Consider the following 16,417-nt stretch of genomic DNA (forward strand, 5'->3'; position numbering starts at 1 on the left):
GTGGGGGGATACTGCCCTAGTAGAGTTTCTCCATGAGGGCTCTGCTCCTGCAGCAGGCTTCTGCCTGGACATTTAGGCTTTTCTACACATCCTCTGAAATCTAGGCAGAGGCTCCTGAAGCCTTAACTCTTGCACTCTGAACATTGGCAGGCTTAACACTTCATAGAAACACCAAGTTTTATGGCTTGCACATTCTGAAGCAGCAGCCTGAGCTGTATCTGGAGTCCTTTTAGCCACTCCTGGAGGCAGAGGGGCCAGGATATGGGGAGCAGTGTCTTGAGGCTATGCAGAGCAGTGGGACCCTGGTCCCTGTTCATGAAACCATTCTTCCTTCTTAGACCTACATGCCTGTGATGGAAGGAAGTGCTGCAAAGGTTTCTGAAATGCTTTGGAGGTCTTTTCCCCTTTGTCTTGGCCATCAGCATTTGACTGTTCTTTACTTATGCAAATTTCTGTAGCTGGCTTGAACTCCTCCTCCAAAAAGGCCTTTTCTTTTCTACCACATGGCCAGGTTTCAAATTTTTCAAACTCGTACACTTTGCTTCCCTTTTAAATATAAGTTTCAGTTTCAGGTCATTTCTTTGCTCATGCATATGAACATAGATTGTTAGAAGCAGCAGGCTATATCTTGACTGCTTTGCTGCTTAGAAATTTCTCCTGTCAGATACCTAAACCATCACTCTCAAGTTCAAAGTTCCACATATCCCTAGAGCAGGGGCACAATGCCTCCAGGCTCTTTGTTAATGCATAACAAAAATGACCTTTGCACTAGTTCCCAAGAAGTTCCTCATTTTCATCTGACACCTCCTTAGCTGGGATTTCATTGTCCATATCACTATCAGCATTTTCGAAACAACCATTCAACAAATCTCTAGGAAGTTACAATTTTCCACATCTTCCTGTCTTTTTCTCAGCCCTCCAAATTGGTCCAACCTCTACCTGTTACCCTGTTCCAAACCCAAATTCACATTTTCAGTTATCTTTATACCAATTCCCCTCTCCTTGTTAGCAATTTTCCATATTAGTTCATTCTTGCACTGCTATAAAGAAATACCTGAGACTGAATAATTTATAAAGAAAAGAGGTTTAATTGGCTCACAATTCTACAGGCTGTACAGGAAGCATGGCTAGGGAGGCCTCAGGAAACTTACAAGCATGGTGGAAGGCAAAGGGGAAGCAGGGATGTCTACATGGCCAGAGCCAGGAGGAAGAGAGAGAGGTGGGAAGTGCCACATACTTTTTAAACAACCAGATCTAGGGAGAGCTCTATCATGAAAACAATACCAAAGGGGGAAATCCACCCCCATGATCCAATCACCTCCCACCAGGTCCCACCTCCAACACTGAGGAATCACAAGTTGGCATGAGATTTGTTTCATGCGTGTCTGTGTGAAGAGACCACCAAACAGGCTTTGTGTGAGCAACATGGCTGTTTATTTCACCTGGGTGCAGGCGGGCTGAGTCCGAAAAGAGAGTCAGTGAAGGGAGATAGGGGTGGGGCCGTTTTATAGGATTTGGGAAGGTAATGGAAAATTACAGTCAAAGGGGGTTGTTCTCTGGTGGGCAGGGGTGGATCTCACAAAGTACATTCTCAAGGGTGGGGAGAATTACAAAGAACCTTCTTAAGGGTGGGGGAGACTACAAAGTACATTGATCAGTGAGGGTGGGGCAGGAACAAATCACAATGGTGGAATGTCATCAGTTAAGGCTGTTTTTACTTCTTTCGTGGATCTTCAGTTACTTTAGGCCATCTGGATGTATACGTGCAAGTCACAGGGGATGCAATGGCCTGGCCTGGGCTCAGAGGCCTGACATTCCTGCCTTCTTATATTAATAAGACAAATAAAACAAAATAGTGTTGAAGTGTTGGGGCGGCGAAAATTTTTGGGGGATGGTATGGAGAGAGAATGGGCGATGTTTCTCAGGGCTGCTTCAAGCGGGATTAGGGGCGGTGTGGGAACCTAGAGTGGGAGAGATTAAGCTGAAGGGAGGTCTTGTGGTAAGGGGTGATATTGTGGGGATGTAAGAAGAAACATTTGTCGTATAGAATGATGGGTGATGGCCTGGATATGGTTTTGGATGAATTGAGAAACGAAATGGAATAAGAGAAGGAAAAAAACAGGTATAAAAGGTCTAAGAATTGGGAGGACCTAGGACATCTGATTAGAGAGTGCCTAAGGAGATTCAGCATAGTCCTGCCAGCAAAGATTATTTATTTACTTCAAGAGTTTAGAGTGGCAGTTTGGGGATAGCAGGAGGAGATATCAGCTGTGATGGCTTGGAGAAACAGAGTAAACTGGCAGTGTAAACAAGAGCAGGGCATGTATGAGTAGTTGAGAACGGTGAATAGGAGTATGACTAGACAAAAGATAGTAGGGATGACAAGTTTTTTGGGGGCACAGTCTAAGTTGGTCTGGTGTTGAATGAGACTGGGGCCTAATAAAAAGGAGCGTCTATACAGGAGCTTAAATGGGCTGTACCCTGTAGCATTCCGAGGACAGGCCTGAATTCTGAGAAGTGAAAGTGGTAAAAGTATTGTCCAGTCCTTTTTAAGTTGGTGGCTGAGCTTGGTGAGATGTGTTTTTAAAAGACCTTTAGTCCGTTCTACTTTTCTTGAAGACGGAGGACCGTAAGGGATATAAAGGTTTCACTGAATACTAAGAGCCTGAAAAACTTCTTGGCTGATTTGACTAATAAAGGCCGGTCTGTTATCAGACTGTATAGAGGTGGGAAGGCTAAACTGAGGAATTATGTCTGACAGAAGGGAAGAAATGACTGTGGTGGCCTTCTCAGACCCTGTAGGAAAGGCCTTTACTTATTCAGTGAAAGTGTCTATTTTAGACTGAGAGGTATTTTAGTTTCCTGACTCGGGGCATGTTGATTAAAGCTAATTTGCCAGCCCTGGGTGGGGGCAAATCCTCGAGCTTGATGTGTAGGGAAGGGAGGGGGCCTGAATAATCCCTGAGGAGTAGTAGACTAGCAGTTGGAACGCGGAGAAGTTATTTCCTTGAGGATAGATTTCCACGATGGAAAGGAAATGAGAGGTTCTGAGAGGTGGGCTAGTGGCTTGTACTATAGCATAGCCTGCCTTTGCTGGTGTGTGGTGATTAGGCCTGGTGGAACTGCCATCAATAAATCAAGCGTGATCAGGGTGAGGAACAGGAAAGAAGGAAATATGGGGAAATGGGGTGAATATCAGGTGGATCAGAGAGATACAGTCATGGGGGTCAGGTGTGGTATCAGGAATAATGTGGGAGGCCAGATTGAAGTCCGGGCCAGGAACAATGGTAATTGTGGGACTTAACGAAGAGTGAGTACAGCTGAAGGAGCCAGGGAGCAGAAAGTATATGCGTCAGGTATGAGGAAGAAAATAGATTTTGGAAGTTATGAGAAATGTAGAGAGTGAGTTGAGCATAGTTTGTGATTTTGAGGGCCTCTAAAAGTATTAAAGCAGTGGCAGCTGCTGCACGCAGACAACAGGGCTAGGCTAAAACAGTAAGGTCAAGTTGTTTGGACAGAAAGGCTACAGGGTGCAGTCCTGGCTCTTGTGTAAGAATTCTGACTGTGCTAACCATGCCTAGGAAAGAAAGAAGTTGTTGTTTTGTAAGGGATTGAGGTTTGGGAGATTAATCGGACACAATCAGCAGGGAAAGCACGTGTGTTTTTATGAGAATTATGCCAAGATAGGTAACAGATGAGGATGAAATTTGGGCTTGACTGAAGTAATGGGGGCTGTCTGTGAAGCCTTGCGGCAGTACAGCCTAGGTAATTTGCTGAGCCTAATGGGTGTCAGGGTCAGTCTAAGGGAAGGCAAAGAGAGGCTGGGATTAAGGGTGCAAAGGAATAGTAAAGAAAGCATGTTTGAGATCTAGAACAGAATAATGGGTTGTAGAGGCAGGTATTGAGGATAAGAGAGTATATGTGTTTGGCACCACGGGGTGGATAGGCAAAATGATTTGGTTGATAAGGCGCAGATCCTGAACTAACTTGTAAGGCTTGTCTGGTTTTAGGACAGGTAAAATGGGGGAATTGTAAGGAGAGTTTATAGGCTTTAAAAGGCCATGCTCTAGCAGGCGAGTGATAACAGGCTTTAATCCTTTTAAAGCATGCTGCGGGATGGGATATTGGCGTTGAGTGGGGCAAGGGTGATTAGATTTTAATGAGATGGTAAGGGGTGCATGATGGGTCGCTAAGGAGGGAGTAGAGGTATCTTATACTTGTGGGTTAAGGTGGGGGGATACAAGAGGAGGACGCAAAGGAGGCTTCAGATTTGGAAGAAGGGCGGCAATGAGATGTAGCTGTAGTCCAGGAATAGTCAGGGAAGATAATTTAGTTAAAGTGTCTCAGCCTAATAAGGGAACTGGGCAGGTGGGGATAACTAAAAGGAGTGCTTAGAAGAGTATTGTTTAAGTTGGCACCAGAGTTGGGGAGTTTTAAGAGGTTTAGAAGCCTGGCCGTCAATACCCACAATAGTTATGGAGGCAGGGGAAAAAGGCCCTTGAAAAGAAGGTAATGTGGAGTGGGTAGCCTCCGTATTGATTAAGAAGGGGATGGACTTACCCTCCACTGTGAGAGTTACCTGAAGCTTGGCATCTGTGATGGTCTAGGGGGCTTCTGAGGCGATCGGGCAGCATCAGTCTTCAGCCGCTAAGCCAAGAAGGAGTCAGTCAGAGAGCCTTGGGCCAGAGTTCCAGGGGCTCTGGGAGTGGCTGCCAGGTGAGTTGAACAGTCTGATTTTCAGTGGGGTCCCACACAGATGGAACGTGGCTTAGGAGGAATCCCGGGCTGCGGGCATTCCTTGGCCTAGTGGCCAGATTTCCGGCACGTGTAGCAAGCTCCTGGGGGAGGAGGTTCCGGAGGAAAGCCTGGCTGCTACCGTTCAGGCGTTTGGAAGTTCTTGTGTGCTGGAGATGTGGCTGGGGTTTGTCTTACAGTGGAGGCAAGGGATTGCAACTTTTTTCTGTTATTGTACACCTTGAAGGTGAGGTTAATTAAGTCCTGTTCTGGGGTTTGAGGGCTAGATTCTAATTTTTGGAGTTTTATTTAATGTCGGGAGCAGATTGGGTAATAAAATGTATGTTGAGAATAAGACGGCCTTTTGACCTTTTAGGGTCTAGGGCTGTAAAGCGTCTCAGGGTTGCTGCCAAACGAGCCATGAACTGGGCTGGATTTTTATATTTGACGAAAAAGAGCCTAAACGCTATCTGATTTGGGATAAAGAAAAAGGAGCATTAACCTTGACTATGCCTTTAGCTCTAGCCACCTTTTTAAGAGTAAGTTGCTGGGCAGGTGGGGAAGAGCTAGTCGAGAAACTAAACTGTAAGCCGGACCGGGTGTGAGGAGGGGAGGTGATAAAAGGATTATAGGGTGGAGGAGCGGAGGCTGAGGAATAATTGGGACCTAGCTCGGCCTGGCGAGGAGGGGAGAGTTCAGATGGGTCTGTAGAAAAGGAAGATTAGAAAGACTCAGCGACGCTTGGGGTTGGGACTGAGGGGACAGGCGGGAGGGAAAGAAGGAAGATTTGGGACGAGTTGCACTGGGCACAGAGAATAGGAAGGGACTGATGTGTAAAAGAATGCCTGGACATCAGGCACCTCAGACCATTTGCCCATTTTACGACAAGAATTATTTAGATCTTGTAGGATGGAAAAATTGAAAGTGCTGTTTTCCGGCTATTTGGAACTACTATCGAGTTTGTACTGGGGTCAAGCGGCATTGCAGAAGAAAATAAGGCATTTAGGTTTTAGGTCACGTGTGAGTTGAAGAGGTTTTAAGTTTTTGAGAACACAGGCTAAGGGAGAAGGAGGAGGAATGGAAGGTGGAAGCTTACCCATAGTGAAGGAGGCAAGCCTAGAGAAAAGAGTAGAGACACGGAGAATGGGTGGGGGGTTCTTGCCCTCCAGAAAAGCAGAGAAGGGGTTGGGGCACGGAAATAAGGGATTGGGCCACAGAGATAAGAGGTCAGGGTGCAGAAATAAGGGATTGGGGCATAGAGATAAGAGGTTGGGGTGCGGAAATAAGCGACTGGGGGGTTCTTGCCCCCTAGGAAAGTGGGACTTGCCGCTAAGGGTGAAGGAGAAGGGGTTGAGGGGTACTTGCCCCTGCCCCAGGAAAGCGGGACTTGCCGCTAAGGGTGAAGGAGAAGGGGTTGAGGGGTACTTGCCCCTGCCCCAGGAAAGCGGGACTTGCCGCTAAGGGTGAAGGAGAAGGGGTTGAGGGGTACTTGCCCCTGCCCCAGGAAAGCGGAGAAGCGGTAGAGACAAGGAGAGAAGGGGTTGGGGTACTTGCCCCTTCCCCAGAAAAGCGGGACTTGCCGCTAAGGGTGAAGGAGAAGGGGTTGAGGGGTACTTGCCCCTGCCCCAGGAAAGCGGGACTTGCCGCTAAGGGTGAAGGAGAAGGGGTTGAGGGGTACTTGCCCCTCTCCCAGAAAAGCAGAGAAGGGGTAGAGACAAGGAGAGAAGGGGTTGGGGTACTTGCCCCTTCCCCAGAAAAGCGGGACTTGCCGCTAAGGGTGAAGGACCAAGGCAGGCGTCCCTGCGTGGTCTGACACCCTTGAAATGTGGGTGTACAATCAGAGAGGTGTCCCTGCAATGATTAAACACCAAGGGAAGGCTGCCTTCCCAGTCCATGACCGGCGCCGGAGTTTTGGGTCCACGGATAAAACGTGTCTCCTTTGTCTCTCCTGGAAAATGAAAGGAATTGAAATTAAGAGATGGGAGAGATTGAAGAGTGGAAAGGAGAAAGTGGTTGAGGGACAGTGAGAGAGGTTGGAGAAGTGAGTAAGAAGAGGCTGCTTACCAGATTTAAAATAGGTGAGATGTTCCTTGGGCTGGTGGGTCTGAGGACCTGAGGTCGTAGGTGGATCTTTTTCACGGAGTAAAGAGCAGGAGGACAGGGGATTGATCTCCCAAGGGAGGTCCCCCAATCCAAGTCACGGCACCAAATTTCATGCGCGTCCGTGTGAAGAGACCACCAAACAGGCTTTGTGTGAGCAACATGGCTGTTTATTTCACCTGGGTGCAGGCGGGCTGAGTCCGAAAAGACAGTCAGTGAAGGGAGATAGGGGTGGGGCCGTTTTATAGGATTTGGGAAGGTAATGGAAAATTACAGTCAAAGGGGGTTGTTCTCTGGTGGGCAGGGGTGGATCTCACAAAGTACATTCTCAGGGGTGGGGAGAATTACAAAGAACCTTCTTAAGGGTGGGGGAGACTACAAAGTACATTGATCGGTGAGGGTGGGGCAGGAACAAATCACAATGGTGGAATGTCATCAGTTAAGGCTGTTTTTACTTCTTTCGTGGATCTTCAGTTACTTTAGGCCATCTGGATGTATACGTGCAAGTCACAGGGGATGCGATGGCCTGGCCTGGGCTCAGAGGCCTGACAATTTGGGCAGGGATGCAAATCCAAATTATATCACAGTTCTTTCTGGAACGTTGCTCATGTAGCTTCCTACATATGTGCAACTATCCTCCTCTTTTTCTCGTCATATCTGCCTATCCCCTCTGTTCATATTCCCCTCTCAAAATCTCTTTCTGGTTTTCTTTTCTTAGTGACTTTCAAGATGTCCTCTTAACTAGGAATAGAACCTATCACATATGCTAACATAACTGTATCTGCTTTCAAATTCTGTGACCTCTTGTTGACTGTGAGCAACATATTTTCAACTTCTGTGAGTGACAGTAGAGTAAAATTCTGATGAGCTGAAGTCAGACTATGCATTTTTGGAAAGCAGCTAAACCTCTCTGAGCCTCCAGGAAGACGTCCTCTCTCTATCAAATGTGGACTTTTAGAAATAATACTCTCTCAGCCACATATGCCACCCAGTATTATTATCACATGCCATTACTGTTTGGTAGTTATTTATGTTCATGTCATCTTGGCTAGATTGTGAACTTTTAAAAGGCAAGCCTTCTGCCTTTTACCTTTATATTCCCATGCATGCTTTGTATGCTTAAGTGGTTAGCCACTTAATATATTTTGAAAGAGATAATGTATCCATGTTATTGAGTTAAAATAATCCATGGAAGGCATCTATTACAATGACTGGCATATAGTAGATATTTAGTCAGTTATATTAGAGCACTCAGTCAATATGGAATTTTGCCTCATTTCCTCCTCTTTAATTGATTCTCCCATTTCACATACATTGTCCTTTGGCTGATTTTAGGAGCGTATTTATTTATCTACCTATTTTTCATTTTGAAGTATTTTTTTTTGACTTACAAAGAAGACACAAGAATAGCATAAGGATATCCCACATTCCATGGATGTATGCTTAGTATATTGTATCAAGGAGGCACAAAACATCCCTTTACTGATGGTGTTAATTTTGATCATTTGATTAAGGTGGCATCTGCCAGATCTTTCTACCATAAAGATACTATATTAGTCCATTTTCATGCTGTTAATAAAGAAAAACCCTAGACTGGGTAATTATAAAGGAAAGAGGTTTAATTGACTCACAGTTCCATATGGCGGGGGAAGCCTCACAATCATGGCAGAAAGCAAATGAGGAGCAAAGTCACATCTTACGTGGCAGCAGGCAAAGAGAGCGTGTGCAGGGGAACTCCCCTTTGTAAAACCAGCAGATCCCATGAGACTTATTCACTATCATGACAAAAGCACAAGAAAGATCCACCCCCATAATTCAGTTACCTACCATCGGGTCCTTCCCACAACGTGTGAGAATTATGGGAGCTACAATTCAAGATGAGATTTGAGTGGGGACACAGCCAAACCATATCAGATACTTTTTTTTTTTTTTTTTTTTGAGACAGAATCTCGCTCTGTCACCCAGGCTGGGGTGCAGTGGCACGATCTCAGCTCACTGCAACCCCACCTCCCGGGTTCAAGCGATTCTTCTGCCTCAGCCTCCCAAGTAGCTGGGACTACAGGCACCCACCACCACACCCAGCTAATTTTTGTATTTTTAGTAGAGACAGGGTTTCACCATATTGGCCAGGCTTGTCTCGAACTCCTGAACTTGTGATCTGCCTGCCTTGGCCTCCCAAAGTGCTGAGATTAGAGGTGTGAGCCACTGCGCCTGGCCCAGATACTATGTTTTTCCATTGTAGTTCATAAGTGTCTGGTGGGGAAATACTGTAAATATCTTGCTTCTCATCAGGTTTTTACTAAGTTTAGCCCAGTTTAGCCAGTTTATTAAGTTTAACAATCCATTGATGATTGTTTCCTGAAACAAATTATCATAAAGTTTACCATGTAGTGACTTTTCTATTCACATAATCCCTTCTATATCTATTAGTTAGATTTTACCATAATAAAGAGTTTTTCCTTCCTCTTCATTTAGCTTTGTATTCATTTGTTAACTTACATTACTATAGGCTCATGGAATCTTATTTTGTTAAATTGATTATGCATCAAAATCATTATTTTGTTCTTTTTTTTTTTCTTAAATTGTGCAGATGGTTAAATTGGATGAATGGCAGAGATGGCTTTGAGTACTTCTGTTTCAGTTTGGGGGTGTACCAAACAGCAGGCCCAGAGGATAAGCATTCATGTGGTTTACACCAGTTTAACAAGGACCAACATAAAAGAGAAAATAGTTGTAGATTACTCTGAAATATATTGTTTCCTCTCTGTTTCAGGAAATAAAAAGGGTCAGTTGGAGGTAGTTTAGTCATTAAGGCCACTACAACGTCCTCTCTTAACTCTTAGCAGCTGGAGATGTTTTGCTGTAGACACACAGTTTGAACATGAAAGGAGAGTCAGTATCACTGTGTTGGCACAAGATGGCAGCAGTCAGCCATTGATTTTGCAGCTCAAGGCCTACAGATTTTAAATTAATGGTGTCTTTTGTCTTCGCAGGGACTTAAGTACTAGTGCTAATAACATCCAGATTGATAAAACCAAGCCTTTGTGGCACAACTATTTCTTATGTGGACTTAAAGGAATTCAGGTAAATTGGTTTATAAGGCACTTACTACCAGTTGAGATTATCATGTGTATTCTGTCAGATTTATTTTATTTACTACATCTTTTTCATTTCCTTACAGTACTAACCGATGCTTCTGTTCTATTTTGCTAGTTTGTGTTTCAGAGAGTGGGGAAGATATGACTGTTTTGGGGTAGTGTTCACAGGGGGCAGTAGTGGTTTTTATATAGCTGGCTGTTCATAAATAGGTGCATCTGACAAACATCTGTCTGGTTTTAAAATCTTTGTTTAAACATACTTTTGAGGATATGTTTTAATACTATTATTTACGTTTATACTTGGGAGGTATAGGGGTATACTGTAATAGGATTTAGAGTCAGCCCAGGTTTGAATCTGGGCTCTTCTTAGCTGTGGTAATTTAACCTCTTAAGTCTCAGATTTATCCGTAAAATGATGTCATTGCTATCCTGACAAAGAGTTGTTTAAAGAATTACATAAGCCTTGATGGTAGCCATTTAATAAATGGTAGCTAGTATTGTTATTGCTACTTCAGATGGGATTAAAAAAAGACATAATGAAATGTATTAGTATAAGTATTTTCCAAGAAACATTGAATAATCACTTTGAAAATCTCTAATGTTACATACAAGAACAAGAAAATGTTTTCACTCTCATAATTGAAACAGTATCAAGGACCAAAAGAAAATTGATATTTGCTGTTTTTAGAGCCACTTTTATATTGCAATAATTATTTTAGATATAGTGACTTGTATAGAATCATAGTAGGACAATAAGAAGTAAATTTTGCCTTTGTGAGCTAAAAGTAAACAAACAAACTCACCCATGTTTTAGAGAGCTTGTGTTCCTTACTGCCTGGCAGTCCTATCTGAAACTTTGTAATGAGCAGCTAGGACTTAGTGGCACATCCATTACAGAAATACATCAAATTTATTTCTAATGTGTAGTCCTATACCGTAACAGTGGTGGTTTTTGTTCTTAAAGTTAATGAATTCATTTCTTTCTTTCTTTTGTGTTTTCCTTTCTCTCAGACACATGGTAATAACTTACAGGAAAAGTTATTGGCAGGTTTTAAATCTTCAAATCATCTGGCTTATCATATGCATTAGTGGGAATTACAGTATTTGGAAGCATTTGCCTGGCAAATGCAATTTTAATCTTCCTTGTAACAACATGCCTTTTTGCAGCATATGGGTAAAGTGGCCTAAATAATGCATGTTGCTTTGTGTTATTTTTGAGCATTTCAGGTTTTAAAGCCTTCCTGTTTGGTTTGACAATTTATGTGCAAAAGCAAACTTATACAATGAACTTTTGGCAGAAAGGTAATTTAAATGCTAGCCTGTTCAGAAACTTTCAAATTCAAATACTAGAAAGTTTCAGAGGATAATTCGCTTATGTTAAATTGAACATGTTATCCTTTTGGGATAGAGCTGTTACAGAATGTGGCATATTATACCCATTTGCATTTTGAATTTGTTATACATTTTCATTTAAACATTGCATAGTAAATTTTTTTTTTTTTTTTTTTTTTTGAGATGGAGTCTTGCTCTGTCGCCCAGGCTGGAGTGTAGTGGCGTGATCTCGGCTCACTGCAACCTCTGCCCCTGGGGTTCAAGCGATTCTCCTGCCTCACCCTCCCGAGTAGCTGGGATTACAGGCGCCTGCCACCATGCCTGGCTAATTTTTGTATTTTTAGTAGAGACGGGGTTTCACTATATTGTCCAGGCTGGTCTTGAACTCCTGACTTCGTGGCCCACCCGCCTCGGCCTCCCAAAGTGCTGGGATTGCAGGCGTGAGCCACCGCGCCTGGCTGATAAGTTCTTAAGTATGATTCCCACTCAAGACACCTGTGTTTGATCAGTTTATATTAAATATATTGTATTCTTCAATTTTTTTTTTTTAAACAAGCTGTCTGATATTCTGTATGAAAGGGCATTGGCAACAGTAGAGTTTCAGTTTATAGTTTGTTTGTATTTCTGGAAGGAAATTTTTAGATGACTTGAAATCAGGAAGAGAAGTACACCCAGCTAAATTTCTTCTTATTGTGGTGCGAGAGTTTTGCTAGCTACGACAGACAAACAAAAAATTAAAGAAAAAAGTCTTTTATTTGCAGAATTTTGTTGTTATTTTAGTTATTCTAGCTAGCTTATTGAGATTCTCCCTTGTATAATATAAATATGAAATGCATAATTAGGTAATAGTATTTCATACGTTAATCTTCAGTCATTTGAGTAATTTGCAAAGACTATGGTACTTTTTCTTGAGAAGGAGGTAGACTTGAATTTACTTGTAAACTTAAGCCACAAAAGTTATGATATGATATCATCCAAAGTGTCCTAGTGTTAGAAAGTAATGTAAGTATACTAGAGCTTTACGTATTTAAATCAGAATCTGATTATTTCTTTGGGCTTTCCTATTTGTAGAAATAGAGTTTCCTCGACTTGTTTAGGGTCTGTATTCTCGTTTGTGGCTGAATTCTAATTTGACTATCTTTAAAGCTATCATATGGCTAAACTGTATCTATAAACTATAGTAAGCATCTGGATTTTCTCATATAGCTGGCATATTAAATCACAATGACAGTTTGCTGGCTCAGGTTTCTAACTGCAGTGGAGAAGTTTTCAAACAGGATTCAGAGACCTGGGCCCTACTTTCGTCTCCCTGTGTGTCATCTTGGGAAAGTTTCTTCATCTCTTGGTGCCTAGGTTTTTTCTTAAGTAAAACAGAACTGAGAATGTTTGGAACTCTTTTTTTTCAGAGAACCTTCTGAAGTAAGGCACTCCTTAGAAACAAGTCACTGCTTAGGGGCTGGACTTTTATAATAACAGAATGCTGGAGTTGTGCTGCATGGAGATTTAAATTACCTCACAGATAATTGTATATTTCTTGTCTTGCTACTTGACAAATTGGATTATAATTGTTTTATATTTTTTCCATATTTGTTCAAATCAATTAATTCTCAAGAAAAAGAACATTCAAGGCAATTTTATATTTTTTCCATATTCAAATCAATTAATATTCAAGAAAAAGAACATTCAAGGCAAGAAAATTAAAGGCATTTAAGGGAATTACCCTGTGGCCAAGAGTCATTAAATAAAATGTCACATATAGTCTCAACTAAATTGAATTGCATAAGTAGTTTCTATAACTATTATAAGTCTATTGATAGACTTTTGTTCTCTGGGGAATGAAAGAAGCTTTCACTACTCCTTGAATTCAGTACTGAATTACTGTTGCTGTTTTTCCTTATATTCTTAGGAACACTTTGGTGTTAGTAACCTGACTGGAATGAACTGCCTGGTAGATGGAAATATCCCACCAAGTTCTGGCCTCTCCAGCTCCAGTGCTTTGGTCTGTTGTGCTGGCTTGGTGACGCTCACAGTGCTGGGAAGGAATCTATCCAAGGTAACTACCTTTGATAGGAAAACTCATAGAACCCTCTCCTTCTAATATCATTAGCATCCAAATCTCAAATCAGAATGCCTTCGTTGATTGAAAAACTGTCTTCTCTAAAAGGACTGCACATGTGGGCAAGCATTGTAACTTAACAAGTGATAAATCACTATAAAGTAGCTTATACCCTCCAAACAGTGAGTGAATAGATCTGTGAATAACTGTTTAAAAATACATTGTATTAAATATGGGATTTGAATGTATGGATATCATTTTAGATCACCTCATTAACAAGTTAAATTTAGGGCAAGAAATTCTTCCTCTCATGGTTGAGCCTGCTTATTTTCACTCAAAACCTTAAATTAAAAATTTGACAAGTAGTGGGTTACAAGGGTAAAGACTAGGTAATAAAATAACTGAATATGCCAGCAGATTAGTCACAGAAATAAACTTTAAAATATTGCATTACAAGAGGAAATGCTTATTTAAAGGAAATATAAATTGTATAAGAGGTCAGAAAGCCTCAAGTTTATAAGTTCACATAAATCTCTGACTCTGCAGTTTAGAGCAGGTGTGCTCAGCTTTAATTAATGCTTTAGCATTCTGGTTCAAATAAAATGTTATCATAGGTTCTTTTTACCCCATGTACATATACTACCAGGTTTACAGATGGTTTGGGCAGATCAAGAGAAAGGCAGCCACATGCTTAGTCTCTATTAAGCATGTTTAAACTTTCAGTTTGAAAATTTTATATGTAGGAGGAAAGGCAGAAATGAAGGAGAATGCAAAGGTTCAGACAGAATCCGTCTTTTTAGCTGTCCTGTGTAAGTGTACATTAATTAGCCCTTAGTGAGCAATGGCTGGTTGGGAGGGAAAGGGGGCTTACATATTATTATTATTTTTTGAGAAGAGAAGAAGCAAGGGACAGGAAGTCCATATGTAAAATGTGTTTCCCCTGGTACAACTTTTAATCTGATTTATTTATTTATTCATTTGTTTGTTCATCATTCAACCATTATTTATTTAATGGCTATTTTGTGCCAGATAATGTTCAAGGCATTGGAGATATAATAGGTATAGTCTCAACTGTCACTATGCTTATAGTCTAAAAGGGAAAAGAGACAAGTAAATAGGCAACTGCAATAGAATATAGTGAGTGGATAAGTAGTTTTCTATGGGAGCAGATATAACCCAGATTTAGAGAGCATAGGACATCTAAATGGAGACACCAAAGATTAAAGTAGTTGTAGATAGTGATGGCATGATAACACTGATGACATCAGATAAGCATGTATTGGGTGGAGAGAACATCATGTGGAAATGTCCAGAGGAAAAGCAATCATGGCTTGTTGGAGTAACAAAAAAAAATGTCTCAGTATGGCTGAAGCATACAGCAATTTGGATAACAGAGCAGGAGATCAGTTGCTGGGCCTTGTAAACTTTGTTAAGGAATTTAGGCATCATCTTCATAGCAGTGGGAAACCATTGCAGGATTTTAGGAAGAGGGTAAGGTGATCATATCTGTATTTTAGAAAGATCTCCCTGGCTATATTACAAAGTCTACATTTCAGGGTTTTAGCAGTAGGGAGATGATTTGATTTAGAGAAGTGGCAATGAGAATGGTTAGAATTAGATAGATTCAAGATCTCAGAATCAGTAGGACTTGGTCATTGATTGGGCATGGGAATGGGGAACAGCAAAGACTCAAAGATTATATCGGTGTCTGGCTGGTATGATTCATTGGAATAAGAGATATGGTGGAAAAATAGGTTTGAGTGGAAGCTGAAATGTTGAGTATGAGGAATCTGTGGGCATACTGATGGAGTTATTTAGTATTTAGTTATGAAAAAAATATGAAGGTCAGGAGGAGATCTGGACTTGAGATGGTACATTTGAGAATCATTAGTTTATCATTGTTTTTGAAGCCATAGGAGTGGATCAAGATACCTGGTGGTGGAATATAGGTGGAAAGATAAGGAAAACTAGGACAGAGCCCCAAGAAGCATGAACATTTGAGGAATGGGCATAGGAAGGGATGTCCACTGAAGGGATTGAGGAGTAGTCCAGTAAGTATGAGAAAAACCAGAAAGGTGAGGCAACAGCAAAGACAAGGAAGATAATGTTTCATGAAAGGAGTGGTAGTGTTGTCATATGCTTCTGAGAGGTTACCACAAGTTCTGAGAAGTATCCATTGAATATCACAACAACGAAGTTGTACAAAACTTTGGCAAGAGCAGTTTTAGATGGAAGTGGGTTGAAGGGTCTATAAGGGGTAAGAAAGTGGTAAAGTTCAGTGGATACAAAAAGTCTGGTGATGCATGGAAAAAGATAATTTGGTGTTTGGAGGAGGGTGTGAAGTCAAGGAATTCATTTCACTTTTAATGGGAGGATTGGTGAAACTTAGTTTTTCTATTTTTCTGGTGTTTTGATAATATACATATCTAAGAAATAGGAAGAAAAGAAGATAAACACTTGAACCCTTGGAATTAATTCTGATTGTCTGTTTTCAAAGTCAGAAATAGCAAATACACTTTTTATCAGAACTATCTTACTGCAGTGCCTAAGCAAAAAGGGAACAATATGTATATCCTGGCTTTCTCAGCTAGTCTAAATTGTACTAACAATATTTATATTTTCTAAGGACTGAGCATAATTATTTGGAGAGTTTTTTTTTCTGGAGTGAGACAGAATCTTGAATGAAAGGAAGTCTGTAATTTGTTCAGAGTCTTTAATTTAAACGCCATGTGATTTTACTCTTGTAAAAATCATAGAATATAAGAATTCAAGGGACTTTAGAGATGAGCTAGTTCAAAATGCTCCTTTTACTGATGTATTTGTGTTAGCATAGGAAACAAATGACATGTTAGGTATAACTGAAGAGAGTTTAATAAAGAGACTTTTACAGAGGTGTGGGTAAGGTCAAGGGAACTAACTAGGAAGGGTTCTCTTGTGAAGCTGGAAGCCATTATACTTTAGGAGCTGTGGATATAGAGTAATGTTGCCAGAAATGCAGCAAGGCAGAGAAAGAATGACACAGGTGAAAATGGCAATGAGTGGGAATAGTTGAGGGGAATTGTCCATAGAGGTCAGCCTTTTGGGGTAGGGGAAGTGT

At 41.4% G+C, this 16,417-nt stretch overlaps 1 protein-coding gene across 6 annotated transcripts in view; it reads left to right on the forward strand.

Annotated features, from left to right (window-relative positions):
- Positions 1-16,417, forward strand: part of GALK2 (galactokinase 2) — a 182,166-nt gene that overhangs the window by 80,541 nt on the left and 85,208 nt on the right. For 4 of the 6 annotated variants that reach the window (XM_054451218.2, XM_054451215.2, XM_063652214.1 and 1 more), the window contains 2 exons: positions 9,828-9,918; positions 13,171-13,317. In XM_054451218.2, the coding sequence (XP_054307193.1) occupies positions 9,828-9,918; positions 13,171-13,317 (238 nt within the window). The remainder of the gene's footprint in view (positions 1-9,827; positions 9,919-13,170; positions 13,318-16,417) is intronic. The other 2 variants (XM_054451220.2, XM_063652215.1) reach the window with 1 other exon arrangement.

This window comes from Pongo pygmaeus, chromosome 16 (genome assembly GCF_028885625.2).
Source record: "Pongo pygmaeus isolate AG05252 chromosome 16, NHGRI_mPonPyg2-v2.0_pri, whole genome shotgun sequence".
Taxonomy (NCBI): domain Eukaryota; kingdom Metazoa; phylum Chordata; class Mammalia; order Primates; family Hominidae; genus Pongo; species Pongo pygmaeus.